This window comes from Rhinopithecus bieti, unplaced genomic scaffold, assembly GCF_001698545.2.
Source record: "Rhinopithecus bieti isolate Rb0 unplaced genomic scaffold, ASM169854v2 scaffold_22442, whole genome shotgun sequence".
Lineage (NCBI taxonomy): Eukaryota > Metazoa > Chordata > Mammalia > Primates > Cercopithecidae > Rhinopithecus > Rhinopithecus bieti.
The window spans coordinates 130,828-148,514 of NW_016810717.1; the positions used below are offsets into that span (position 1 = coordinate 130,828).

At 42.9% G+C, this 17,687-nt stretch overlaps 1 protein-coding gene across 1 annotated transcript in view; it reads right to left on the minus strand.

Moving 5' to 3' along the window:
- The window catches only part of LOC108542582 (protein piccolo-like), a 119,277-nt gene that overhangs the window by 79,288 nt on the left and 22,302 nt on the right, over nucleotides 1-17,687 (minus strand). The window contains exons 3-4 of the mRNA XM_017892658.1: nucleotides 6,184-6,507; nucleotides 5,719-6,103 (exon numbers count right to left, since the gene is read on the minus strand). Coding sequence (XP_017748147.1) covers nucleotides 5,719-6,103; nucleotides 6,184-6,507 — 709 coding nt within the window. The remainder of the gene's footprint in view (nucleotides 1-5,718; nucleotides 6,104-6,183; nucleotides 6,508-17,687) is intronic.

Genomic DNA, 17,687 nt, shown 5'->3' on the forward strand with positions numbered 1-17,687 from the left:
GCTGCATGATTTTGACCACTAAAAAGAACTGGGACATTGTGGGCAAATGTCTGAAAGCCATTTCAGAGCTACGACTGAAAGCCATAAAATAATGAAATGTACGGCTAATGTAGAAATAGACTTGTCCATCAAATCCCAAGAATACCAGGTGTGGAGTAACATACTGGGATACCTGAGAGCAATGTAAGGACAAATAAAACAGGTGTCATTTCAGAGCAGTACTGTATCTTTGGAACTCACTGCCCCCCACCAAAAAAAAAAAAAAAGTGGTCTGGGCAGAAGGTAAGTGTTCTTAAAAGCATCTGGAAAGGCATAAGAAAGTGAACTATGTCTCCTCCTTAATGATGACATTGGAAAATACATCAGACCCTTAATCCAAATTGCTACTGTTCCAGAAACCCTGGAAGACAGGACCCTTAGGGTGGAGAGAAGGGAGAAAGTGGACATAAGCACCCAGTGTATAGTGGAATGGGTTCTGAGAGCTCTGTACCATGCCATGCAGGCTCAGATGAGTCAGGGATACCCCACTTATGGTGACCAAATGTCATTCATCTGGAGGCCTTCATGGTAGTATGTTTAAGAGGCATCCACAGATATCCTGCTGAGGTTACTGGAGTCTCTAAAATCCACATGAGGGAAACCATCAACCAATGAAGCCAGGTAGCAAGGAAGGAAATACAGCCAGAGAATTCAGCTTCAATCTGACCAAATGCTCTCAAACCACAAAATCACTCAGCAATGATATTTACTGCTTTCAGACTTTCCACAATTGGTCATTTCTTCCACTTGACAATTTTTCATTGTGACTATGTTTGTACCTGATGTTGAGGCTTGGGAGGGGGAGATACACAGAGGCATGAGACTCCTCAAAGAACATTCCATATCACTGGAGAAGATATATGCAGAGAGGAAAAAACAGAATTTTGTGTGGTAAACAGCTTCAGCAATATCTCTCATCCCACGTGCAATCTTGCAATGTGAATGTGACATTCTCCCATCAAGAAGTGGGGCTTATTTCTCTTCCCCAATAGCCTATTTTGACCAACAGGATGTGGCAGAAGTGACCCTATGTAACTCAGAAAGGCCAGCCTTAAGAGCTTCTGCTTTCCTGCTTGGAACACCCCCCACTGAAAACCAGTTGCCCAGAAAAAGGGCCACCACCATGCTGTGAGGAAATCCAAGCCAGACAGTGGAGAGAATAGTCATGTGAAGGACCACCAAGGCACAGTCATGTGAGTGAAGCCTTCCTGAACATTCCAGCCTAGCTGTGGATGAATACAGCAAAGTGAGTGATCCAGTCAACACCATAAGCAACAGAAGAACAGCCCAGCCAAGCTCTGCCTCAATTCCTGAGTCATGATTCATAAGCAAACTAAACAGTTATTGTTTCAAGCTACTGAGTCTCAAGGTAGTTTGTTTTCAAGTGATGGATAACTGAAACCAGTTTGAAGCCAGGGAACCAGGGATAAGTCCTGGTTCTGTTATTATCTGACTATGTGACCTTGGGTCCATGACTTCCCCTCCAGACTTCAATTTCCTCATCTGTCCAATGATGGGGTGAGGGTGTTGTACTAGATGAGCCATGGTGCTTTCCAGTTCTGACCATCTGTATCATACACACAGATATAAGGGAACAATCTAGGCAATGAGTGTTAGGACTACAAAGGAAGCAACTATTAATACTTCAGGATTAAGTGAGCCTTGGAGGAGGTGAAAGAATCATGGACCTGGAGTCAAAAGCCCTGGAGTGTGAGGATTAAGTGAGGCAGTGGCTAGAATAACGCATGGCACATAGTAAGTGCTCAATAAATATCATTAGCTGATATACCAATTTGCAACTCTGGACAAATTAATCTCTCTGATCCTCATTTTTTGGTCTGAAAAATCGAGATAACACTAATGTGCCTCTTTCTATACGAGGAAAAGTCTTTGTATGTAAAAGTCCCATGCAAATCAAAAATCACCTACAGATAAGACGTAACTATTATTAATACTCTTATTATCCTTTGTACCATTAGCATTAAAAGTCTCTTTCTCACCAAGAGAGGAGAGACAGTTGATGACACTGGCCACCAGGAAGACATACTGGGAGATCAGGAGGCAGGTACTAAGGAGCCACAGGCTCTCAGGTCATGTAAGATTTACCCACCCGCCAGCATCAGTCAGTAAGCCAGGTGCCCACTCTGAACACAGACAGCAGGTTTCCCTGGCAAGCAGCTCTCAGCCCAAAGGCAAATCTGGAAACGGCCAAGCATTAAAAGTTTGAGCCGAGTACAGTGGTTCATGCCTGTAATCCCAACATTTGGGAGGCCGAGGCAGGCAGATCACCTGAGGGCAGGAGTTCGAGGCCAGCCTGACCAAAACGGAGAAACCCCATCTCTACTAAAAATACAAAATTAGCTGGGCATGCTGGTGCATGCCTGTAATCCCAGCTAATCGGGAGGCTGAGGCAGGAGAATCACTTGAACCCGGGAGTTGGAGGTTGTGGTGAAGTGAGATCATGCCATTGCACTACAGCCTGGGCCACAGGAGCGAAACTCCATCTCTAAATAAATAAATAAATAAATGTATGCATACATGTATGTTTGAATAATTTCCTATACCAGAGTCTTAGAGGCCAGCAACCTGAGACCACTCCACTAGAGAGCTGCGAATCAAACCCGTGGCCAACATAGAGTGAATATTCCACAAAAATTATTGAATGAAAAGGCACTGGATTTGGGAGTCTGAAGTCAAAGCCCCAGGCTTAAATCTTGGCTTTGTCATACACAGCTGTGAGCACTAAGGCACACAACAACCTCCCTGAGCCTATATCCTCATTTATAAAATTGACATAAGGAGACCCATCTCCTAGGGAAGTAGTGAGAATTAAATGAGGTACTGCAGGTGAAAAAATCTAGGATTGCACTTGATAACTAAATGCATGTTTTTTAAGTGCACAGAACCTCTGCCACCCAGATGTCCTTCGATCCTAACCGCATACCTTTCAATCTCTGCAGAACCCTGAAAATGAGTGGCATACATCCAGAGGAACACTCAATCCAATGTTGATTCTGAAAAACTGCCAGCCCTTGGGAGAGAAAGAGCTGCACTCATTTTCCAAGGGTACCTAACAAGGCAACAATAATACATTTGCATTTCCCAGCCTGCATTTTTCCAAAACAAGGGAAGACTGTGATGTGGATTTAACCCTGAAATCCCAGTGATTGTGCAGTTGCACAGACACTGCTCTGCAGGGATGTTGAAAACAGCCAGAAAAGGCTCTTACCAGGTGCATGTAGGACAGAAAAGCTTGTGCTTCTACCTCTGCTCAGGTCTTGACTAACATGGTGTTTGAATGTGCCAGGGTGCAGCATCAGTTACAAAGATCTGAGAGTTAGGACCTGGTCCTCAAAGTCAGCCTTTCCCAAAGAAGGTCCACCACTCCCCTTACCGTATGCTCCTGTACTTTCTTCTCTGCCTCATCTCTCTCAAAGAAGGATCCTTAGTCCCCTATGTCTCAGATTTGTATTGGGAAAACAGCTTGGACCAACTGCAGCTCCCTCTCCTTTCACTGACCACCACTGCCTGTGAATCCGGGGAAGTTACTATAGGAACTACATCACAAAGCCCCCAGACATTTGCTTAGAAAAGAAACTGTACATTTGGGAAAGGGAGCAAGTTGGAGGCAACCCTCAAGCCCAATATTTCTCAATATTTCTCAAAGTCTGGCCACAATCGCCTGCATTAAATCACCTGGAATGCTTGTTAAAGGTACATAGTCCTGGGCTCCCCCAAGATGCATCGAATTAAAATTGGGGTGTGGCAAGACTCAAACTTGTTAACCCCCTCACCTGATTATTCTTAGGCACACTAGGTTTTGGGGACCAAAAGCAGAGGACTGAACTGTGAGAAAATAAAAAGGCTTAAAATACACGTATTTATCTATCCGAGACAGGGTCTCACTCTGTCACCCAGGGTGGAGTGCAGTGGTGCAATCATAACTAACTGCAGTCTCTAACTCCTGGGCTCAGGTGATCCTCCCACTTTGGCCTCCCAAAGTGCTGGAATTACAGGAAATAGCCACCATGCTCAGTCTTAAAACACTTTAAATCTGATCTCCCTTCTTACTAACTCTTACTTGTAAAACAGGGTACTGGTGAACCAAACAAAACACAAGCCAATTCCCCAGTTTATGTATGTCCAAGAAAATTAAATCATGATCCTGAGGAAAACTCATACTTTAAAATAAAAACCCCCACTCACCAAATCAACAGGCCTGGACCAAAATTAACCCAAGCATCCCATCTTAGACCCACCGACCAGATCTATTCTGAGAGATGAGAGAAGTGAGATAAGATCTTGGCCGCAGCCCCACTCTGTCCCAGCCATACCCAGTAATTCAGCTCTGCATTCCACGGCAGGGTTTAATGTTTCAGGGGGCTGGGGGAGGCAGTTCTCCTAGCTCCAGCAAATATGGCTGGGATAAGGTTATTCAGGGGAAAAAAAGGTGAGCTTCACCAACTCACCCATCTACATGAGAAAGAAAAAAATTCTAAAGAAACTGACCACACTAGGCACATGTCTGATACTCGAAAAATGTGTGAATTGAAGGAAGAAGACACCTGATGGAATAATCCTTTCATGAGATGCTAACAGCCTGCACGTACACCATCATGAAAGAGAAAAAGAGAACAAAGAGTCAAATTGTCATCACATCCAAAGTACAACGTTTTCAAAACCAGCAAGACCCAGCCTACTTAGAGGGGCAATACTTTTTCACCGACAGGCACACTATAGGTGCCGAAAGTCCCTGGGTCTCTACGTCACAGAGGAGGTTAAGGGGCTTGAAGGAAGAGCAGAACACTTTTCCACAGAAAAAGCACTCTTTCCTGGTGATGGGCAGTGGGAACCGCCACTGCAATTTCAGAGGCCAGAACTCCTCACTCAGGGAGGCGCATCACAGGGAGTCAGCCTTCCTCACACCTGATGGTCCAGGACCGAGGCTTCTGCTCCACCCCTCCCCCAATGGTGGACCTGGGGCTCCGACCTCAGCGCTGAAAATTCCAGTCATCTCTGCTAAATTCTTCTGCAACAGTTCCCTACTAGATGCTGAAACTTAACATTAAGCCACAAAACTAGCAAATGGGTAGCTTTCACCACTCCCTTCAGTGACTGGCATATGCAGAGAGAGGAGTCTGGCAAATTAGGCATTTAGGAAGTGACTCTGACACCCAGACCCGGTTAAAAAAAAAAGTTAAAAAAAAAAAATCTGTATTCTTTTCTTCAATTAGGAAGCAGGCATTTCTCTTTTAAAAGAGCTTCCTGAAAGCCCCTTTCCCTGGGAGCCCAGCAGGTAAATAACACCACAGCTCCCTTAAACCGATTCTAAAGGACCAGGTGCCCAGGCTGCGCTCACTCGCCGGCTTCTCCTCCGGAGGAGGGATCCGGGAAGTAACTCAACCCAGTCCTAGGCGGATAAGGATGGGGGAGTCTGCAGGTGCGAAGGGGTAGGTGAGGCAATACCGCTCAAACTTTGCAGCTGCTCTTGAACAGTTCTGGGCAGGAGCCCGAGGAATTACAGACTCAGAAGGGAGAGTCACCCTCCCTAAGAGAAAGGCCCCCAAATCGGCCTAGCCCACCAGCTCTGGGTCCAGGACGGCTGTGCATCCCATCCGCTCAAACATGCCCCCCCGCCCACCGCCACCACAGGTAGCACCCTCCCTGGAGCCCCCTCACCTTGGCCTCAAAGCAGATGCCGTGCTGGAAGGCGTCCTCGTTGTGCAAGGGGATCCGCAGATCGTGCCCATCGTCCACAAGGTTGTACTTGGTTTTGCTGGGCATGGTGACCTGCAGCGGACCCGCTCCTTCGGAGGCGGCGGCGGCTGCAGGAAGGGGCTGGCGAGACCCGGGGGAGGGGAGGCTGGAGCTGGGCGCGGCGACGCGTGGTGGGGCCTGGGAGCGCGGGGCAGGCAGCGGCCGGACCCAGAGCGGTGCCGAGGGCCGAGCGGCAGCGGGCTGCGCGGATGCGGGCGACGCGAGCGGCTGTTGGTCCGCGCAATTCCTGCAGCGAGGAAGGGCGGCGGGGGAGGAGGTGGCGGCGGGAGCGGCTGCGCGGCTTCCCCTGCCGGGGAGGGAAGCGGTGGGGCGCGCGGCCGAAGCAGGGACTGGGCGCGGCGCCCGCCCCAGAGCAGTGGAACGCACGGCCTGGGACTAAGAAGAAAAGGCGACGGTGGCGGTGGCGGTGGCGGTGGGGCGGTGGCGGAGGAGCTGGGTTGCCTGTCACGGAGACGCCGGATCAGCCGCCAGCGAGCGGTCCTCCTGCGGGGCGGACCCGGGCTGGCCTCTCCCTTCCCGAGGCGCCGAGGGCCCGCCGTCGCCGCCGGGTCCCGCCCCGCGCAGCCCGCGCTGCCAAGCCGAGGGCAGGTGAAAGTCCCCCGGGATCGCCGCGCCGGGCCCTGCTGGCGCCCCAGCCGCGCGACGCCGGCAACTTCGCCCCGGCCCCAGACGGCCGGGATCTCAGGTGGCCTAGCTCAGCCTAGTTTCCTTTTCTTAACGGTCAAATTCTGAGCCGGAGCTACTGATGGCCGCGGCGGCATGGCCTTGAAGTTTTGTTTTGTTTTGGAGAGGGGGGAGGGGCCGTGTTTATTGTTTTGTTTTCGTGTTTTACCAGGAAGGTCCAAGTCTTGCCCCAGATATCCCAAATCTGGGCCCTCATTAATTCTTAAAGTCCCCTTTCTCAGAAGGCAAGACTGCGCCCAAATGGAGGACTATCTTAGGCGCTCTTTGTTCCTATGTGACTTGTGTAATAAGGCTTATGGGGTGCTTTTAGGGAGCATTTTAACATTTAAAAGCCATCAGCCTTGTAGAAATGGGGAAGGCAGAAAGGAGTACTAAGGACAAGAGAATGCAGAATATTTTTATATTCTTGACTATCTATACAATTGGGTATGGACAAAATGAGCTTCCAAGTTATTTCCGGCCAGCGTATTGTGGTTCCCATCCTAGTAAATGCTGGAGCTCAATTTGCCTATTGTTAAGAAGGGACCTAGTCACTTTTCTCCTTTACATCAAGAGTTTCTGAGAAAAGTTGCCTAATTATCTCCATCTTGGCAGATATCGGGTAATGAAAGGGTTGTGTCCTATGTGTTCAGTTTCTTAACGGTGCATGCAAGATATGCAAATAAAGGAGCTATAGGAGGAGTTCATGGCCAAGTATTCAGTGTCTGTCAAAACACCATAGGTAGAGTTGCATGATAGCGGTTATATACATGGTTAACTCCAAAATCTCGGAAGGTAACCAGTCAAGCCAGTGCCAAAGCCAGTCAAATATGAGATCCTTTAGACCAAATGGTCAGATTCTCTGTTGAATTCATCACCTTAAACCTACTTTTAGTGTCCTGTGTACATATCCACCCAAGACAACTTGCAGACCAAACATTATTAATTGCTTGTTGTATAGGCCAGGCTTGGAATCACCATAAAGCATAACAATGAAACTGCTTGTAAAAGGTATGTCTTCTTATACCATTTCCATGATAGATTTATACAGGAGAATACATTATTGCCGTGATTGCATTTCTCATTTTGTCTCATAGTGCTAAAGTACAATTGCCCTTAACTAGGTATTGCCTATTCCCTAACTGCTGAAATTACTGGTCAAGATGTAGCAACTTCTTGGATATCTCCTTAAATAAAAGCAAACTGATGATGTGGGCAAATTAACCACATACATGGTGCTGTATAGATTTTATTATATTCATAAATGTTAGTAAGAACCAAAAATAATTTGCACTGAAGGAATGCACCACTAACCTTTTTATAAATACAGGACATGAAAGTCTAATCAGGCATGTTTGACTCCTTGAATGTCAAAGTGGTTTTAATATGCATCATGAACGTACTCTCTAAAACCTGGCGCAGTAACTCAATAACTTAAAGGCAAGACCTTAAGTAACTGTTTCATTTACATCTCATATTCTCTCCCGAATTTAAAATGTCCTGACTCCAAATGGCCTTTTTTCTGGATTAATTTGGGTCTAACTGGACTGCTGGATTTATCAGAATTTCATATCTAAGTCTGTAACACATTGTTTGTAGACAAAACACAAACAAAAAGGCTGAAGTCCCAAAGGTATTTCAGGGTCTAGTACAGCGACTACTACAGAGTGGACAGCCAATAATTATTTATGGAACTGAATAATAATAGATAATGATCATTCCCTTTCACTATGTGTCAGGCATTGTTCTTAGAGACTTCCAGGTGTTATTTAATATGCACACAACTCTAAGGCTAGCCCTGTTTTACACACAAACTGAGGCACAGAGGGGTTTAAATAACTTGCCCAAGGTCACACATGTAGAAAGGAAAGGAACCAGAATTTGAATGCAGGTCAATTCTATGTCAAGAAGTGGTTCTGGCACGCCTGAATTGGTAAGAAAAGCTTCATACTACAAATGAGATGCATATCAAATCAGACCCATGTTTTATTTAGGCACATAGTATTGCTAAGGTAATATACATTCCATTTCAGTTATATGAAGTGTTCCAAAAGGGAGAGTCTCGTTTCTACTTTAGCCTCCACCTAATATAACGTCAGTGCCACATAGGCATGAAAACACCCTTCTTCCAGAAACAATGGGCATCCAAAGTAATTTCCTTTTTTTAGGCAGTGATTTCAATCTTGTTTTCACACCTTTAAATGTAACTAAATCTCACCCACGGCATTTCCAGACCCATTTTTTAAAAATTAATCAAGTGTTATTTATTTCTTTCTGTTTTTTTTTTTTTTTTTTTTTTTTTTGAGATGGAGTCTCACTCTGTCACCCAGGCTGGAGTGCAGTGAGATGATCTCCGCTCACTGCAACCTCAGTCTCCCAGGTTCAAGCAGTTCTCCTGCCTCAGCCCCCCATGTAGTTGAGATTAAAGGCATGTGCCACCATGCCCAGCTAATTTTTTTCTTTTTCTTTTTCTTTTCTTTTTTTTTTTTTTTTTTTTTTTTTTTTTTTTGGATTTTTAGTAGAGACAGAGTTTCACTGTGTTGGCCAGGCTGGTCTTAAACTCCTGACCTCAAATGATTCACCCACCCCGGCCTCCCAAAAAGCTGGGATTACAGGCGTGAGCCACCTCGCCTGGCCTCAAGTTTTATTTCTTATAGTGAATGACAGGTACTTGTATCAGTTTCCATACCCTTCTGTATTTTAAACATTGCATGATAAAAATTGTAATCCGAAGTATATTTAATTAAAATATAAATTGTCAATCATATAATACTTCTTATGCTAACTTTGTTTAAAAATTAATTGTGAAAAAAATCCTGCATCATGGAACCTTAGAACTGGAAGTTACTTCAGAGATAATTTAATCCAGCTCCTCCATTTTAAATAAGACAAACAACGATCTGAAGCCCAGAGAGATTAAGTAATTTGCCTATCAAATTACTATGAACTAGAGCTCCTAACTCAGTAATCTTTCTATCACACAGTAATGGGTTATAAATGAATTGACAGCAAACTTTACTTTTAGCACATATTTGGAATTGAGAAAAGTAATTTGCTTTTTTTCTTTTCTTTTCTTTTTTTTTTTTTTTTTTTTTTTTTTTTTTTTTTTTTTTTTTTTTTTTTTTTTTGAGACGCAGCTTCTCTCTTGTTGCCCAGACTAGAGTGCAATGGCACAGTCTCAGCTCACTGCAACCTCAGCCTCCTGGATTGAAGTGATTCTCCTGCCTCAGTCTACCAAGTAGCTCGGATTACAGGCACCTGCCGCCACACCCACCTGTATTTTTAGTAGAGATGAGGTTTCACCATGTTGGCCAGGTTGGTCTTGAACTCCTGACCTCCTGAGGTGATCCACCCACCTCAGCCTCCCAAAGTGCTGGGATTACAATCATGAGCCACTGCGCCCAGCCTTAATTTGCTTTTGATCATAAATGCCATCTTTGACATGCTAAGCATGGCGTGTGCATTGCCTTGCTTCACCATATGAGACAGGTTACCCACATTAAACAGGTGAGGAATCTGAGGCTGAAAGAGGGAAGTAATTTGTGTAGGTCATAAAACGTAAGTAGGAATTCTTGCATGAGTGGAGCCAACAAAGAATGAAGAGTATGTCAGCTTGCTCAATACTGCTCAGATATGCAGATGGATAGAACTCACAAAATCTTTGTGTAAATAATATTAAACATTAACAATATATAATCATTTCAAAATATTTTTTCATGTTTTACCATTTTTACCTGACAGTGTTTCTCTGAGACATATAGAGTTGGAAATCATTGGCCCATTTTTTAAAGTGGCAATAAAAATTAAGTGATTTAGTGTTGGGAAAAAATAGCACCCTCTATCACCAATGGTCTCTAATACAAGTTTGGTTTAGCGTGATCTTTTACTATGTGAGCAATAAAGTAATAATTTGGGATGTTTGCCCCATCAGAAAGATTATTCAAAAACATATTGCATGTTGTGATGCTGGTCTACATATTTTTCCTCTTCATAGAAGCAGACTCCATCCACTACCACCCTCATACCAAGAGCTAAGCCACATTGAGTCATTTGTTTCTGTTTCAAAGGTAGATCTGTCTTTCTGCAAAAGAATGAATATCATGTTCTTATAAATTCAATACTCTTTCAAATCAACTTACAGATGGGAATGCCTGTGGGATTCCAAGCTTTCCTTAACAGCTAGCTGATGCAGAAGGAGAGACAGCAAGGTGAGTGGGAAGCAGTGGCCAGAGCTACTTCCTCCTACAGCACTTTCTCACACATCCCTGGAGCAGAACAGCAGGAAACAAGCAATATCATAGGTTCTCTTGAAACACTTGTGGGGAATTAGGAGATCTAGGGAAGAGAGGAAGGTCTGAAGAATTTTGAGTTGAAGAAAGTTTAGGTTCCTGGCATGGTTTAAGTTCCCCTTCTCAGGTAGATTTGTTGAATAATCTCTACTGGATGGTATAACCATTTCCTGCTTTTCTAATTCAGAATATTCTTTTTCAAGTTAAAGATAATAGCTGGATTTCTTAGTGCCACTTAGTATTTCAAGCAGAAAGTACTTATTAATTTGATGGTTCTGGATCAAAAAGCCTTTTGGTCAAAGGCAATATAAAATCATATTTAACAGGTATTCCTGCTGTAATAGTTTCCCAGGCACAGTGAGGAACATAAGAGAGGTATACACCCTTCATGAGACAGGCACTTTTAAGTGCAGAAGGTGATGTATGATCTATACATAAAAATGAGGCACCTATCTCTAAGCGGCATGAAGGGAAAGGATGGACAAAAATCACTGGGGCTGGCATGGTCAGGAAAGGCCTCAAGGAAGAAGGTCAGGCTTGCATTGGGCTTTAAAAAGGAAAAGGATTTTGATTTTAAAACATAGGAGGAGGGCAGACATGGAGTCAGGGTCTACAGAGACATTAATCTGCAAAATGGCCTCAGGGGACAAGCTTACAGGGTGGAGAGTTCCAACTGGAGAGCCGTTAGTGATAAGGCTGGCAACAGTCGGGAGACAGCCAGAGAGGCCTTCAACAGCTGGCTGAGATGACCGCACTCCATGGGATATTTTTGAACTGGGATGTGACCCCGGGTGCTAATTCAGAAAGATTACCTCCCCACCACCACCAAAAAATGAATACTTTTTTATTTAAGCTACAATTGAGAAATGTCTGACATTAAAGGGAATGATTGGCTTTTCCATATTATAAGGTTATATAGAGAGTTGACCAGGTAGTCCTTGTGCTGTCTCCTATACCCACAAATGAAGGATGCTGAAAACAAAGCTACAACCAATTATACCTCAGTGTCATGGGTCGCGGAATACCTCCACGTTGCTCACTTCCAGATACTTTTTAATTCTTGCTTCCATTCCTCACTGAGTGATAGTATTAGTATTATTTATATATTGTCCTTTGTTTTTTTGTTTGTTTGTTCATTGGTTTGTTTTAGTGCTTCATAATGGGAAAGAGATCTTGATGGAGAATTTTCTTTCGTTTAGCTCCACTACTAAAAATTGATTTTAAGGCCCTCACTTTTACCTCCCCAAAGTTATATCTCTATTCCTAAATCTGGGACTATTTACATTAATTATCTATTTAAAACACAGAGTAAGCCCAGCTGTTACATTTAGAAAGTTGGGGCTTGTCTGCTCAACTAAATCTATCCTGTGTCATTGGAACTGATCTTGCTTCCTCTTTATAAATCCTACACTCTTGAGATGACGCAAGGGTTGTAAAAAGACTATGGAAAACCTTATAAATGCAATATAAATTAATGTTATTTTCAGGTCTCTCTTTGGAGGTGAAAAACTTTTAGGTAGTTTTGTAGTTGCTTAAAAACATAAAGCTTGCTCTGGACCCCCCACTAGTATACTTTTCAAAAGCAAGGAGAGGAGAGAAAAGAACAGAACAGATGCACAGTGCAGCCAGGTGTTTTTGGACCTTAATTTTCCCTCCCAGGTTCAAGATCTCCCACTTTGAGTTTTATGTGTTCTGAGAGCTCAATTTCAGTTATCCCAGACTTTGATTAGCATAATAGGTTCTCACCATGCTCTAATATTGTCTTTTGAACTCCACACAAAGGGAGCGGCACAATATGTTTTCTAAAAATTACAGGCATTTCAGGACAACTAGCAAATTAAGTGTTCAGGTCTCATCCAGATCCAGCTTTAGCAGTTTTCCGTCATTAACAACTGCTTCACTCCCTTAAAAGGTCCTGTAATCTCTTTTATAAATCTCTTGACATCACCAGCTGGCCCCTCTCCACACCACTCAGAGCATTTTTCTTAAAACAGTGCTGGAGGGGCCTCAGAATTTTCCACCTCTCTGAGCAGCCGTGCTGTGCCATTCACTGGCCAAAGGCAGCCTCTGTAATCTGAGCTTCACATAAATGATAACACTTTAACTGCAGCCAAGTTTAATTCAGAACAAATGTTCCCCATGCTCATACCTTTTTGGAAAAGCAGCCCAGTCTAACAGCTAGAACAGTGATGGGGGTCGGAGCCAGAGTGGGGGTGGGGTGGGATCTCTTAAGTGCAAATCTGACTGCCCATACTAATATGATGGGCTACTGTAATCCAGTCATCTGCCTGCCTGCAGCCCTGTGTCCATGTGTGAGACAGAGGCATAATTCTCCATCACTGTCTATTGTACATCTACCATATATTCCAGGAAATGTTCTTACTAAGCCTGATGGTACAATGGAGTACTCTAGTTAGTCAAATATTCTGGTTAGTGGGAAGTTACCATGGATATAAAGTTTACTGATGAGACTATCATAAAAAGCTCGTTTCTGAGCAGACATTTGTGCACCCATGTTCATAGCAGCATTATTCACAATAATTTCCCCCAAAGAAGAAACAATTCAAATGTTCATCAATAGATGAATGGATTAAACAAAATTTAGTGTATGTGTGCAATGGAATATTATTCAGTCTTAAAAAGAAAGGAAATTTTGATATATACTACAACATGGAAGAAACTTGAGGACATTAGGCTAAGTTAAATTAGCCAGTCACAAAAGGACGAATATTATGATTCCACTTATATGGAGTACCTATAGCAAGTAAATTCGTAGAAACAGAAAATAGGATACAGGTTAACAGAAGCCAGGAAGAGGGGATAATGCACGGTTATTGTTTAATGGGTGTAGACTTTCTGTTTGGGATGATAAACGTTATGGAGATAGTGGTGAATTCACTTAATATAACTGAGTTGTTAATTTTAAAATGGTTAAAACAGGCCAGGCAAGGTAGCTCATGCCTGTAAGGAGGAGCACTTTAGGAGGCCGAGGTGGGTGGATCACTTGAGCTCAGGAGTTCAAGACCAGCCTGGGCAACATGGCAAAACCCCATCTCTACAAAAATTACAAAAATTAGCCGGGTGTGGTGACACACACCTATAGTCCCGGCTACTTGGGAGGCTGAGGATTGCTTGGTCCAGGAGGTAGTTGCAGTGAGCCAAGATCAATCACCTACTGCACTCTACCCCGGGTTACAGAGTGAAATCTCGTCTTAAAAAAAAAAAGATTAAAATAGCTTTTTAAAAAGCATGTTTCCAAAGATATTATAACACTTCCTTAAATAAGGTGTTTGGGTTTCTTGTGTAACTACGGGGTCACTGTTACAAATATCAACCATTATTCTGTTGATGAGCAGATATTCTGGTCAGATATTCTAATCAACATGATCTTAAATCAACAAGTATGTACTACTTTGTGACATTCCAATTCTTCAGAATGTCAGTTAGAATAATGAACAGACTAATAAAAATGTCACACTTTGGGATATTAGAATACCTGAAAGCCCATTTGAGACCATCTCAGGTGCTACCCAAGGCAGTTTTTATGGTTATTTCCATGCAGGTTTTGAAATACTTTATTGCCTGAAGGGTTATAGGAAACTGGTTTCCATCTGAACATCCATAACAGGATAAATTGTCTCTTACGTTGGAGATGGATGTTACTTCATTCAGTGTGCATTTAGTGATTGCCTGCTATGTGCCATGGTTGTGTGAGACATCTGATCACCTAGCCAACAGATATTTATTAGTCGCTGACTGTGTGCTCTATGAATGTCTCTTCACAGTGGAAAGAAATAGATGAAACGATCCTTGTTCTGGAGGAATTCACTTTGATCTATCAAGGAGTTAAGACTTGTATTGAGATGGTACAAAAATAAAGCACTAAAAATGCTTCAGAGGGTACAAAAGTGATGCCATGGAGTTCAGAGCAGGAGAGATCACTTCATATGTGGCAACCAGGGGTAGGTGGAGGTGGAGAGTGGGAGGAGACACAGAAAATGTCATGGGGGAGGCAGTATTTGAGCTTGGCATTAAAAGATTCTGTTACTTCCATGGGCAAGATCAGAAAAGCCCATTCCAGGTAGAGGAAGCGGCCAACCAGACTCTTACTGACCATCACTTGATATGTTTGAGGCTACAGTGCCCTCCTGTCCCCTATGCAGATACATTTTGAGGTTACCTGAGACTTTGTGGTCAGTCGATGAGTCCTGCTCAGTTGTCCACTGAGCTCTACAGCCCTTCCCAAGTCACCTCCAAGGGCCTGGTCACACAGGATTAGAAGTGAGATGAGCCAGGCTTGCCAAGACGTGTCTGAGCTCAGACCTCTGTCCTGTGGCTTTGTATCCTTGGGCCAGAAAATGATGAGTGTCCCAATAAAGGACTTGTCTTCCTATTTTAGACAATGGAGGACAAAGAGAGAAAAAGTGGTTATTTATTTCAGGGTCACAGTTCCTCAGAGAAAATAAAAAGTAGTGGTCTGGGCAGAGAATGAAGTCTGAACTTGTCCACCAACCTATTTTACACATTTGTGCGTGCACATGCTTGCACACAGAGCCATACATGATTTCTTTGGCAAGAAGGAATGGAACCACCTCTGTTCTGTACTCACTGACAGGACAAAAATCCTTTATTTCACAACACAAATCCCCCAACAGTGATTACCCCTTGACATCTGAGAGTTGCACTCTGATAGTGCATGTTTCCTTGAGGTCTGCTTTTGTGGAGGGAAGGTGGGTCTGGAGGGGAAGGGAAAGCACATGTACTGATCTGCCACATGCTTGAAGGTGCCCAACACATTTACTGATCTTATCTCCTTTAATCCTCACACCCACTCTGGAGGCCAGGCATTACTGACTCTACTTGTAACTAAGAACTAAGACTTCAAACCTGTGCTCATATGTTTAAAGTCCATGTGGCATCCAAGTGTGGGAAAAGATACAGGAAGAGGCACCAGAGGCAAACTTTTCCAAATATGCAGTTTTGCCCAAAGTTGACCCTATGCATCTGTCAACTTTCTGAGCAACAATCTGAGCACACACTCATACACACACACACACACACACACACACACACAGAGGCTTATAAGTTTGAGCCCAGTCATCACACTGCCTAAGTTTGAATTTTGGTCCATCACTTATGAGCTCTGTAACCTTGATAACATAAACTCTCTGTGCTTTAGCTTCCTCATCTGTAAACCAGAAACAATTACTGTATGATGTTTGAGATGGCTCATAATAATATGGGATGGGAGGAGGTAGGTGGGGATATAGATGAAGCAAAATTGGCCATCAGTTGATTATTGTTGATGAGTTGATCATTGTTCATGGGGGCTCATCATGTTTTTTGTCTGCTTTTGTATATGTTTAGAATTTTCCATCTTAAAAACTTGTAAGAAGCATTATTCATACTAGTCAAAAGGTGGAAACAACTCAAATATCTATCAACAATAAATTGATAAGCAGAATGTGGTATTTACATATCATAAAATATTATTCAGCTTTAACAAAGAAGGAAATTCTGACACATACTACAATGTGGATGAAACTTTAGGAATTGTACATGCTAAATAAGATAAGCCAGTCACAAAATGACAAATACTGTATGATTCTACTTGTATGATGTACTTAGTATAGGGAATTTCATGGAGACAGAAAGTAGAAGAGTGGTCACCAGGGCCTGGAAGGAAGGAGAAATGGGGAGTTATAGTTTAATAGGTACAGAGTTTCTGTTTGGGATGATGAAAAAGTTGTGGAAATGAATAGTGGTAACGGCTGTGCAATGTTGCAAATGTACTCAATGCCATTGAACTGTACACTTAAAAATGGTTAAGATAAATTTTGTTATGTATATTTCACAATAAAAAACTTTTAAAACAATGAGATTATGCATGTATAATAGCACAGTTTCTGGCATGTTGTAAGCTCTCAGTTGATAGCTGTTATTAGCAGATGCATGTCATGGAGGCATTAGTGGTGCATTGAGACAAGAAGGTCCATCCAGCCTTTCAATGATGTGTTTTGGGAATATGTTACATTGGCTGGTACCCGGAATTTCTCCTCCTAGGCCCTGTGTCCAAACCTATGCATGCCTGTATTACCTGGCTCTACAACTATGGTATATGCAATTTCTTGGCACACCAGGGAGGCATTCATGGCCTAGTGGCTTACAAAGCAATAAAGTTTCTGGTCACCATGGCTAGCTGTCATGTAAGTTGTAGGTTACGATGATGAGGTAGAAGTAGGTCTCCTACGTAAAGTGGAGAACTAGCAGACAATTTGTGGGTAAAACCCAGGTCCCCTCCCAGCCTACTACAAAAGGTGATTTCCACAGACCAGAATGCCCTAACAGGCTGCCAAGTCATAATGCAAGGATTCAGCCCACACACAGGTGCTCTTTTTTTTTTTTTTTAATTTAAAATGTCATGTTTATTTTCATATGTTACCAATGTTACATTTGAAGACTCCAACTGTAGGGTATAAATTTCTTCTTAGAACAAATACAAATATTGATGGAAAAAGTAAAAATTATTGCTACTAATTTTTGAGGCTTATTTTCTTGAAACTTCTACCTGTTTTAATAAGAGAGAAAATGTTTATCAAGCCAGATATCCAGACTTTGTGGAACACAATATATATATGCAGGTATAAATGTTTCAGGATAATGTAACACTGACAATAAATATATTACAATGAATATTAGAATGAAACTGGCACAGTGCAATAATATACAGTATTAAATAAAATAGTAATTTTTTTTATTATACTTTAAGCTCTAGGGTACATGTGCATAACGTGTAGGTTTGTTACATGTGTATACTTGTGGCATGTTGGTGTGCTACACCCATCAACTCGTCAGCACCCATCAATTCATCATTTATATCAGGTATAACTCCCAATGCAATCCCTCCCCCCTCCCCCC